The sequence below is a fragment of the Doryrhamphus excisus genome, chromosome 4 (assembly GCF_030265055.1).
Source record: "Doryrhamphus excisus isolate RoL2022-K1 chromosome 4, RoL_Dexc_1.0, whole genome shotgun sequence".
NCBI lineage: Eukaryota > Metazoa > Chordata > Actinopteri > Syngnathiformes > Syngnathidae > Doryrhamphus > Doryrhamphus excisus.
The window spans coordinates 10,428,806-10,440,895 of NC_080469.1; the positions used below are offsets into that span (position 1 = coordinate 10,428,806).

General features: G+C 39.5%; 2 protein-coding genes across 2 annotated transcripts; both read right to left on the reverse strand.

Moving 5' to 3' along the window:
* Window positions 1–341: 341 nt before the first annotated feature.
* Window positions 342–5,442, reverse strand: LOC131128700 (protein limb expression 1-like). The gene is made up of 6 exons (XM_058071795.1): window positions 4,821–5,442; window positions 4,056–4,261; window positions 1,896–2,036; window positions 1,703–1,798; window positions 1,133–1,210; window positions 342–1,057 (listed from the first exon to the last, which is right to left on the reverse strand). The coding sequence occupies exons 1-6, from the start codon at window positions 4,900–4,902 to the stop codon at window positions 587–589; spliced, it is 1,074 nt and encodes a 357-aa protein (XP_057927778.1). The 5' UTR covers window positions 4,903–5,442; the 3' UTR covers window positions 342–586.
* Window positions 5,443–5,604: 162 nt separating this feature from the next.
* Window positions 5,605–10,773, reverse strand: riok2 (RIO kinase 2 (yeast)). Its single transcript, XM_058071794.1, has 10 exons — window positions 10,599–10,773; window positions 9,859–9,997; window positions 9,611–9,727; window positions 8,080–8,255; window positions 7,907–7,995; window positions 7,628–7,819; window positions 7,452–7,544; window positions 6,507–6,959; window positions 6,148–6,247; window positions 5,605–6,020 (listed from the first exon to the last, which is right to left on the reverse strand). Exons 1-10 carry the CDS (start codon window positions 10,662–10,664, stop codon window positions 5,859–5,861), a joined length of 1,587 nt encoding a protein of 528 aa, XP_057927777.1. The 5' UTR covers window positions 10,665–10,773; the 3' UTR covers window positions 5,605–5,858.
* Window positions 10,774–12,090: the final 1,317 nt, after the last annotated feature.

Below are 12,090 nucleotides of genomic sequence, written 5' to 3' on the forward strand. Positions count from 1 at the left end.
AAAGGTAGTAGTAGTAACTACAGAGTCCTCATGTTATATATGCTATATGTTATTCATTTTGGGCATACAGATGGTTTATTTCATTGGTCCAACAATGAGCTATATGATATAGCTCATGATCTCATGATGACTGACCTCTCCACAGCTCAACAGGTTTCATTCTTGTACAGCATTTTGGATTTTAAATAAGGCTGAAAATAAGCTTGTGTGTGTGTGTGTGTGTGTGTGTGTGGGTGGGGGTGGGGGGGGGGGTCACTTTAAATCACTTTAAACATGATTCCGTAATATTTACTTACACATTTTACTTCAACAAGACTGGCTTGACAGTTTCCCTTTATTTTTTCAGGCAGTAATGTTAAAAGCAGCATTGTTTTTATTGCAGACAATAACATGGTGTTTTAGACACAAATCTCCTTGAACACACATACCCTGATTTCTTGTGTATACAATACACAACTTTCTTGTCAAAGTAAACCCACTCAAACTGTCACACTGTTTCTATATGGTATAGAAACAAGTGTTATACTATTTATTAAGGACCTACTGGCCAGTTGAACAGCCCCGACATACAGTATGATGAATTGTCTCATTCATCCTCCATATTACGATTTAGAGAATACACAGGTGTGCAAAGTGAGCAGGTTGAGTAACTATCGTAGGGAAAGTTTCTGCCACATTTTTCACAAAATTCTTGGTTTGTGTTTTCATGAAGTTGTGGTGATGGACTGTAATGTGGCGTTATCTGCATATCTCTATCATGGGAACACATTATATGTAAAGGAAGCTGTTCTTCCTTGTCATCATGTGTCTGACTGAGAACCTCTGGTGAGTGGTGGATATAAGCTTGACTGAGAGCCAAAGAGAGGATCCCTCTCTTCTCCTTATAGAAGCGTAGTTCTATCCCTCGACTCCTGGCCATCACCAGTTCCCTTTGCGCCACCTTCAGCTCCTCCCCGAGTCGGCCTGGTGACCTTTGCTCTCGACCGAGCCAATCCAGAGCCATGCTGCTGTGTAGGTGCTCATCAAGGCCTCGCTGAGTATAATAAGCAATCACACTCTAGGTAAAAAAAACAAGAACAGTACTTAGTTTTCAAGGGAAAAAAATCATTGCTTCTTGCAACACAGAATATACCTGTCGAGAACATTGTCTTTCCCTGAGAGCTTTTAGTGTTCCATTCCAGTGCAACAACTGGAAAACAATCATCATCTCCTGTAGAAGAGAGGGAGGGACAAAAGTGAATTAATAGAGTGGATGTTTTCATTCTAGAAACGTATATACTGGAAGCAGAACCTTGATGTATAGGAATTAGGGCTGTTTTAATGCGTTTATAACTGAAATTCCCTTTTAACGTTACTATTTTTTTTGATACGCAATTAACATGCACACTCCCTGTTTCAATACTGAGCATAAGAAGGATGGGAAAAATAGACAAAGGATATAATAGGAAAAATGGAGAGAGGAGCAGTAAAACGTGATTTTGTTAATACTAGGGTTGTTTATATTGTTTATTTTTTTATATTGTGTATTTTGTACTGCTTAACTGATTCTGTACTCTTGCTGCTGTGCAATGCAAATTTCCCCACTGAGGGACGAATAAAGGCATATCTTATCTTATCTTATATTGGGCTCAATAATGTTAAGGTCCGAATTCTTGAAAGCAAATATATCATTATCAGGCACAAACCTTTGGTCTTATTTTACCTGGAACTCCAACATGGTTCTACCCAGGTAAGAGTGGAGAAGCAAACTGTAAGTTCCAATACTTGTGCTTGAATCATTTGCATCTTCTATAGAAACCTGGCAGAAAATATAGACTGCAGATCAATATGAATCTTTTGAAAGGAATGCACTACAATGAAATAAAAGTTGTAAGGTCGCGTGTGTTAAAACTCACAGCACTGTCTGTGGTGGCGTGCTGCAGACTCTGAGCGATGAACTGAGAGCTGATACGTCGACACGGTAGCTCGTTGACAAGTGAGTTCATCAGGGCCACTCGTGCTGCATCTCGACGGGCCTCTGCCAGAGTGTCACATAGCTGGGGATAAGAGGGGGGTTGTCGGGGAAATTAGTAATTCTCTGGAGTTGTGTGCTGTGTAACAGGATCTTTTGGATACATTTCTATTTTACACTTCACTGCAGATAGTCATGGGACCAGAGCTCAAATCGCTGAGGAGTTAATGACATTAGAGGCAGTCACAGATAGCCAATCACATGGTGATGGAGGTTGCAGGTCACAATGTGCCGTAAAGAGAGGCCTCACAGGATTTAAGTTGAATTACATTCATTTAAAGCCAACTTGAAACTGTCTTGAAGTGAATGTGAACAACAACTGTCATGCGTCATTAAATGTGATATAATACAGCATGGAAAATATAAAAATATGCAACTTACTTCACTAAAACATTAGGCATAATGTTCAAATTATATGCAAAAATTGCTCATTTATTGCCTCTTCCATCCATCCACTTTCTATGCCACTGGTGACTCTAAATTGTCCATAGGTTTGAATGTGAGTTTGAATGGTTGTTTGTGTATATGTGCCCTGTTATTGGCTGGCGACCAGTCCAGGGTGTACCCCGCCTCTCGCCCGAAGTCAGCTGGAATAGGCCTAGAAAATAGATTTATAAAATCACAACTGGACTGTCCGGGTTGTCTTAGAAGACGTTTGGCCTCTCTTCATCAGTTCATGCTCAAACACTAGGTGGGACACACACACACACCAGTCAGACAGAAGCTTCTTTGATGAAGCCTGCTCACATGAGAGGCGAGATGGAGAAGGCAGCCACTGAGGTCAAGGCAGGAAAGACAGTAGCTTTCCTGCTGAGTAGCTTTCCTTCAGTAGCTGAGGCAAAGAGAATATTCACAGATTGGATGGAGGTGGATCTTGCAAAACACTCAAAACAACTAGCTGACCATTTTCATAGTCTCAATCCACTCAAGTGTTGCCAAATAATATTTGAATATGCAGATCAAAACAATGTCCCTGCCTCTGACAATTGGACAACAACCCAATGTGCAGGTATAGGCTCGGGTCTGCGAGGGATCACATGATTATGCAGGTTAACTAACAATATTGCCACAAAGCTTCTGAGTCCCAGACTGTTCTAGCTGGCTGTAAGAGCCTTGTGTTCTACCCCAGACTGGGTCATGTGTTCTGAGCCCAAGACTGTTCTAATCTAATTTGTTCCGTCATTTCAATGTTCACTTGACCACTTTTTTTTTAATCATAAAAATCAGTCATCATCACAATTCCTGATGATTTATGTTTCTATAAACCTGAATTAATAATTCATTCATTTTCTACCGCTTATCCTCATGAGGGTCGTGGGGGTGCAGGAGACTATCCCAGCTATCTTCGGGCGAGAGGCGGGGTACACCCTGGACTGGTCGCCAACCAATCACAGGGCACATATAGACAAACAAAACAACCATTCACACTCACATTCATACCTATGGATAATTTGGAGTCGCCAATTAACCTAGCATGTTTTTGGAATGTGGGAGGAAACCGGAGTCCCCGGAGAAAACCCATGCATGCACGGGGAAAATACACAGAGACGACTGAGGGTGGATTTGAACTCGGGTCTCCTATCTGTGAGGCCTGCACACTAACCACTCAACCACCGTGCAGCCTGAACTAATAATAAATGTGCAAATTGTATTAATATATCAATTTAGCTCAATTTAGCTTACCTGGAGGGGAGGAAATGTAAAAAGTGTCTCACATTACCACATCTTCCCCTACCTGGAGAATGCAGTATTATGCCGTATAATATTGTGTTATGCTGTATAATATTGTGTTATTGTGTATAATATTGTGTTATGCTGTATAACACAACGCTGTGTTTTGTGTGACAATGCCTGTCACTTAACAATGTTGCTCTCTTAAGTGATAATAAATTGCTATTTGTAATTTTTTTTTATTTTAATGCAGACACGGCACAACACTGCCTACCACCACAGCTTGAAAAAATCCAAAGGAAACCCTGTCTTACTTTTATTTTATGTACCATCAATACATTAAATCTGGATAATTGAAGATACAAAGCTGCACCTTATAGTTCCCAAAGCAACTTCCTCCTGGCAGGGTGACATAGCAGACATATGAGGGTCCTGGGGAAGAAGCAGACTCATATAGGAGTAAGGTGTCTGTCTGGGCTGTTGCCTCCCCCGTAGAACTTTGAGATCCAGTTGAGGAGCCATCCATGTGACCCCCATGCTTTTGCTCCCAGAAGTTTTGAAGCATGGCCACTACATTCACTGGACACACATGGTGATAAAGGTTGGACATTTATTGAAGAAAACTGAGTACACTCCTCAAATTTCAACAATTGTTTTACACAATTATTTTGGCACTTGCTTGTGTTATCAGCTATTTCCACTATAATGGCTTTGTATTGACTTATTTTCAGTTGACGGTTAAGCTATATATATAGCTTGACATTGACTACTTTATTGTCTCTTGAAAAGATACAGGTATAATGTAATACAAATGCTTGCTTAAATGGGATACTTCAGGAAGGCCAAAGGATGCATGGAACTAAATCAAGTTGTTGTGCAATCAAGAAATAATATTTGACACTTGGTCCTGATGCTGTTCCCCTCACTTCTCATGACAAATAATATTTAATAAAAATATTAATATAAAGGATTATACTGAAAGTTGGGTATGCCACTAACAAAAATATACTACACAGTATATGTAAATAGCAGTGAGTATAAGTGGTGATGCCAGGCTACTTAAGCTGTATATGACTTTACTTTGTACTTATTTTTAAACCCTTCCAAAAGGTAGAAAAAAAGTTTTAAGTTTACTCACAGTCCTTTGGGTTGATGTCGATGTCATTCTGTGACAAGTAGGACATGATACTTTCGTCCATTTCCACTTTATTCATCCTCATCCACAGGTGCCTAAATCATATATAATACAGTCCACTTGTCTCATTCACCGCTTTATCAAAGTGATCCACCAAACCTGAACATAAGGCTTCACTGTCATCAGCACATCACAGGTGAAACTCCAAATCAAATATAACAGCACATTCTTTTTCTCATTTCTCTTTCTCCCCCTCCTCCTCCTCCGGGTCCACCCCGCTTTCTTTCTGAAGCAGACCACCTTTGTCACCCTCCCTGCCAATTAGCTCAGGGCCCCTCGCTCTACACACACTAACAGAGGTGCAGCAATGGAATGCTGAGCCCCTCCCATCATGCTTTGCAGCTGGCTAATCCCTGACCAACGACGTAAAACATCATGCAGATTGTTGCAACATTGGCCACAACACACAACTCAGGAACACACAACTTATGTTGTCTGTGTATAGATCTTCCAAATTTCTCCATGCCCTACCACCATGTTGCCTATTTTGTGTGGGATGTGTGATGGTGCCAAAACATTTGGAACCACTCATTTGAGCCCACTGAGCTCAGGGTCTGAGCTCCATTCATCCTCTTGGAAATGAATAGCCTTTGTTAATGTTGGAATTCACTTGCTTTCTCAATGCCTGCAACAAAACGCACCCTACCAACTGCCAGACCGACTTTTTCTCTGTATCTTTGATTGTCACACTAAAGATATGAGAATAAATAGTAGACAATTTACAATATGGTTCTGGAGCATGTTTATTTCTTCATGCTTGTTTGTAAGGTTTTGGAGTATGGGTGGATGTGAAATTTCAACCCTTTCATCTTAAATTCCATTGATGATCTTGTGGCGTAGCTACAGATTCCATCATGACATGGTATAGGATCCAATAATGAGTAAAAAGTAATAATATTTTGAATACAAATACAGTTTGTTTCATGTTATTTTTCCACAGTAGAAAACAGTGGGTATGGCATATGAGTACCAGATGAACATTCACCCCCAGAAGGCGTCGCTTTCCAGGCTATACTTGATGTTAATTTGATTCTCTCTCCTGGATTTGGTCACCAGGTTGGCTTCTCCCTTTTGCAGACGTCTCCTCAACACCGACTTCTGTTGTTTGGTGAGCTGCCTTCGCACCTTCTGACGAACCACCTCCTGCAACACACACACACACACACACACACACAAGAAAAGCAGGTTACTACACAACAACATGATGTGACAAACCTACGCACAACTGACCCTGTCTAGATGACAGTTTTGTGTATGTTTGTCTACTTACTGGTGGGATGGTTGAGCAGCTTCCTGTGCTACCCACTGTGGCCTCACTGTCAGTCCTCCTCCTCCTGTGCTCATCTATGTGTAGAAGGCTTTCTGAGTCTCTGCAAGATGAAAACACATACAAAACACGTACAAATTATTGTTGAGGCACATTACAATTATGTTTTGTCTTTTTGTACGTAGTAATAGAGCTCATCCCTATAGTAAATATGTCAAAAGTGACAAAAAAAAGTGGAGGTGAAGCTGTCAAAAAAATTATTTGTGATGGCAGAATATAAGAGTACTAGATGATGATGATCTTAGAACCCAAATACAATTCATCACAACATAAGAAAGTCAACCTTTCACCATCTTCAGTACCTGAAAGGTTTAAACTCTTTGTTGGATGGAGACAGGTCAGACAGTTCTGGAAACTCATCCTCCAGCTCTTCTTCCGAGACATTCACTGTCTTGTCATTGGTTCTTGCTTCAGGAGCCATGTCGTCTTCCTTACGATTTTCATTCATCTCCTCCTTGCCTCCCGTTTCATTCGCTTCCTCTTCTGCCTCCCGCATGTCATCGCTAACCTTCAGGCCCTCGAGTTCCATCACTGCCTTATTGTATTCTGTCACGTCCACACTCTGCTCTTCTTGCGTTACTTCCTCACAGGTCTCCTCTTCATTGCCATCCTCTTCATCATCATCATCATCATCATCATCCTCATCATCATCTTCCTCTCCTTCAGGTCCGGTTGGATGGAGCAATGCAGCATCTTCTTCTAGATCTTTGGTGAAGCCACTTGCTGAGACCTCAACATCGAGAGAATATGAACGTCTGCAAAAATGAACACATAATTTTATCTTCAGACTTTACATTTAAATTAAACATTTGCTGTGTGTGTGTGTATATATACGCATATATATATGCATATATATATACGCATACGCATATATATATATATACACACACACACACACACACACGTATAAATACATACACACACATAGTTAAATACTTCAAAAAGTATCAAATTATTATAAGCATTTAATGACTGAATGAGTACGTAATGATATTGATTAAACTAGCATCTTATAACGGCCTACAATAAAAAGTTGGAACTTTGAAATGTAGTGCTGTTATGAGCACACATCAACACACCAATTGTAGATTTTAAAAGGGTCTCTTAAAGATGCCAGTTTATGCTGATGTTCATTTTTATTTGAAAATGTACATACACTATGAGTCAAAAACTTTCACATTAATAGCATGAGGAAGTGTGTCCACACTTTTGACTGGTTGTGTATAATTTATCAACAAACCCATTACCTGATATCTTTGAAGGTTGGGAAGAGCTCACTCTCGAAATTATATCGTTTTGCAAAGAATTCTCGAATACATCTGACATCACGGTCAAAATACCTACAACAATCAGAGAAAGTATTATAGAAGGTATATGGTATTTGAGATGTGTAATAGTGTTCAATGTTCAAATAGGCATCTACCATTCAGCATTAGTGTGAGAGGTGGACACCATCTGAGGGAAGTCAATCATAGTTATGTGGTCCTGGTCATCTAGCATCAGATTGAACTCGTTAAAATCTCCATGAATCAGGCCGTGATTTGCCAGTTTGACGATGAGCTCCATGAACTCGCTGTAGAGGGCAGGCGGATCTTGCAGATCATGCACCTGACACCTAACAGGAGGATGAAGACCACTTAAATCACAGTCTGTAACGAGTGAAGCCAATTCAACTAAGAAAGTATGATGTTTTGTTTCATACAGTGGATATCCATTGATGAGCTCCATCACTACTGCATGTCTGTTATAGTCCACAGGCTTTGGTACAGGGAAGCCTCTGTCATAAAGTGCCTAGGGGAAGAGTATGTTGACACAAAAGACACATCACAGTAAGCTACACTTCTACTGCTATAAACATGGCTTGGTGTCTATTACCTTCATGTAGGCAAACTCTTTCATAGCAGAGAGGCGAGAGAGGTAGAGCCAAGACATGTTTTTCCTGTGCTTGTGGTAATCTCTCTTATTCTTTAGGTTCCTGAAGGATGTACGACCCAATCTGTGAAGCTTCAGAGCGTATTGTTCCCCATCTGGACTTGCCACAATATAAATATCTAAAAAAGTCAAGAAACACATGTGCATGAAAAGTCTGGATCAGCTTAGCTTGGTACACCTGCATTCATCGCTTACAAAGAAAAGTAATATCTCGTTTATTGCAGTTGATCATTGATTGATCAAGTCCAGTGCCTGTGTGTTTCACCGAACATTAAAGTAACATTACTGACACCTAGTGAATACTACATGCCACAATTTGAATGCGTCTCTATTTGTATCTTACTTCATTTAGCAATTTATATGCTTCAAAATGCTTACTTTAGGCAGACAATACTGTAAATATGCAATAGGTTGCATTCAACCACAAAACACTATGATTTGTTTTTTAATTTTTGAAAAATGTTTTTTTGACAACACGAAATTCAAAGTGTGAATTGTGCGGGAAGACTGTAATGCCCAATTTTGATTGACATTGTGTGAGAGGCAATTTTTAAACATTATGTATATTGTTGAGGTTGTTGTTTGCAGATCCATTTCTAATATATTGAGTACCGTATTACAACATACCTTATTGAGCAAAATTAAGATGAACAAAATATTTACCAAAATGACAGTAGAATTCAAAACTGACAATTAATATTTTTGCAAAGGCAGACTTTGATACCTTGTGCAGCTACACCTAATGTTGTGTGCTTCATCTTTAAAAGTGCCTACCTTTGTAATTAGGGAGCTGTTGATGTAGTTGGAGGCTAATATGTACAGCTGTTACCAACACCGCTTTAATGTCAACGTTGTCAATTCAGTCACATGGTGTTCGTAGGAGTTTCATTCAGTGAACGCCGGGCTGAGGTTAAATGCGTGTCATGTTATGTGTGTGCGCTCTCTCCGAACACGCACACACACACAGAACGAATTGAAGCAGCCCTGTCTATCAGTGGTCTTCAGTGTGCACAACACGAACTTTAATGATGAGAGAAATGTTTTATATATCGTACTAAATTGAGTCAGTGTGAAGTGTTTGTGTGTGTGGAGGCGAGAGGTGTGCGTCTCACTGTGGAGGAGCAGTCATCACATCGATGCTAGATAAAACTACGACAGAAATATTTTGCACATGGTTGAATATTTATTCCTTTTAAAGTTGATAATGCCATTTAAATGTGTGTTTAAGAAAGCTGAATCCTACTGTGTTCAGTGTTTACATTTCAATAAATATTTGTTTAAAACTTGAGACCTGTAATATTTGTTATCATTGTCATTTTTTCATGTAAATTGAGGGAGCAAAAGCACTATCAGCCACAAATATCGGCCTAAGCAAAATCAGCCATAAGCTAAGGGTGATGGGAAAAAATCGGTATCGGCCCGAAAAAAAAAAACATATTGGTCGATGCCTACTTCATACGTGGACTATGTTTACCTGACTCTTTTCCTACTCCCATCTGATTTCCAACTGAAGCAATCACATCTCTAGAGGACAAGGTCTTCAAGGCTAGGTAGTCATATCCTCCATAATTCAACTTGTAGCCCTGCACATCTGATGAAAAAACAACCACATATTACATTAGTGCAACAACAGATTACACCTTCTTGGGATCATCAATCAGCCTTAGGGCTGAATTCACCCAACTAGGGCTGAAATGTATGCGGTAACACCGTCAAGCTTACTTCTAGTACGTTCGTAGACCACAAGTTTGTGTTTGACGAGCTCTCGGAGGACCTTGTTGCAACCGCCATGTTTGAGACTTGCAATGGCAGAAAGGAGACTCACAGGAACAATCTCATGATTCTTCATCCCCATCTCAACCTACATGAACATACATTAAAAAGTAGAGAACAGTTGGTAGGAATTTTTGTAATTCAGTTAGGCTGACATTATCCATGATATTTGTCCTTATGACTCTCAATATATTGCTTTGTAGGCTCCTGCCAAGATTATATTTCATTGAGTCACAATACACTGATCAGCTTTAGGTACATATAATGAGGTCCAACACAAGCTCGGTTTGGTTTACAATAACATTTAGGTAATAATTTTTACCCTCAAATCAACGTATTACAGTCTATAACAGTTAAAAGCGTGTACACATTTGACGTTCTGGAATAGTAGTTTACAACATTTTCATCTGGGAACAAACAAAAACCCAATAAAACCTAATCCACGACCAGTTATGCGTCGCTTTAAAATTGGAAAGCTGCCCAGTGGAAGTCACGACTGGTGTACAATATCATGGTAAGATAATGCTTAATATCTTCATTCGACTCAGTCACTTTGCACTATAAACATGAACAAAATTGTAGCATCTGTAACAACCATTATTAACGCGTTGATCTACTTGCCGACAACAACTGTTAGCCGCAGCTAACAACTTAGCTAGGATACAGCCGACAAGAAAACTATACCTTACCGCCGTGAGCACCCGGAAGTCATCCCGAGACAGGTATCTCAACAACACTACATTCAGTTTCCCCATATTCCAAACAGCTATTTAACAATTACTGAATTGTACGTAATATGTTAAAATAATGTCCACATTTTTGGGAAACACATGGGTATAACGGAAGTGGGAGCGGATATGACGTGTTGTGGGGCGGCAATTGACGGCTCCCAAGAAAATGATTACGTATTTTATTACTGTACTTTAATTTAGTTTGGGGACGTAATTTTAAAATGATTGCAGACCAATCCGTAGTGTAGGAAACAGTGTTCAATAATTATTATTCATTCAGTCGTTTTTTACCGCTTATCCTCACCAGGGTCGCGGGGTCTTCCGGTGAGAGGCGGGGTACACTCTGGACTGGTCGCCAGCCAATCACAGGGCACATATAGACAAACAACTATTCACACCCACATTCATATTAGACCTATTAAAATAAAGCTACATAAATCTATTGTGTCCTGGTGAGAAAATTAGCAGTATTGTGCACCCAAATAGAATACAGAATAGTTATTTTACTGAGTGCAGTACATTATTACTTTAATAAATACATTAGGCTTCAATTCGTATGCATCGATCTCATTTATCCTATTGCTAAAAGAAAATTGTAGTTCTCTAATCTGAGGCTAGATGGCACTGTGACACAATGTGATAACAGTAACCCAGTCTTTGTCTTCTAAGGACTATTGTCCCAGTTTTTGAAGTGGTTGTTTGGTGATCATGAACCTTTGTTTCACGAATATCCCAAATGGTTTTTGACAAATTTGGCAGTGATGCATCTCATAAAAATTTCTGCAAAACATGTTTTGGAGAGTGTTCTACAAACATCTGCAAATTTAGTATTAACAAATTCTTAAACCAGAGAGAAAAGGCCTTGAATGGAGTCCGAATGCACTTAACTCAGCATTTCACCCATGAATTGTGTTTTTTTTTTCTTGCACAAAAGTTCACAGGATGAGAATACCAGTGTATTTTTAAGTGCTGAAAGCAAATAGACAGCACATGATCACCATTTAATTCAGTTACATTAGGTAATGATAGCTGATTTGGATTAGATAATTATATCTCTCAGCTGTGTTTCTCACACAAAGCTAGTTAAGATATTAAAATAATTTCTACACAGACGTTTTAAATTAACGGTAATGTGTTTTTGTGGATAAAATGGCTCCTCTTGCACTGAACTAAGCAAACTAGCCATGGAGTAGCTGAGTGAAACCAAGCGAGCATTGACAGTGAGTGTGAATGCTCTCTGCGGAATATGGTGAAATATCCATTCCAGCATGTTAAGCAACAGCCTGTTACTCACACTGCACCAAGTCCCTCCTTTCATTTTTTCCTGCTTTCACTTTTGTCTCTTCTGTGAGAAATGAAATTCAACTTATTATACTACAGCTTGAGACAGAGTCACTTCTTTAATGCTTTTAAGCACTCTTGTGTGCCCTTTGTACCTTACATTTATTGT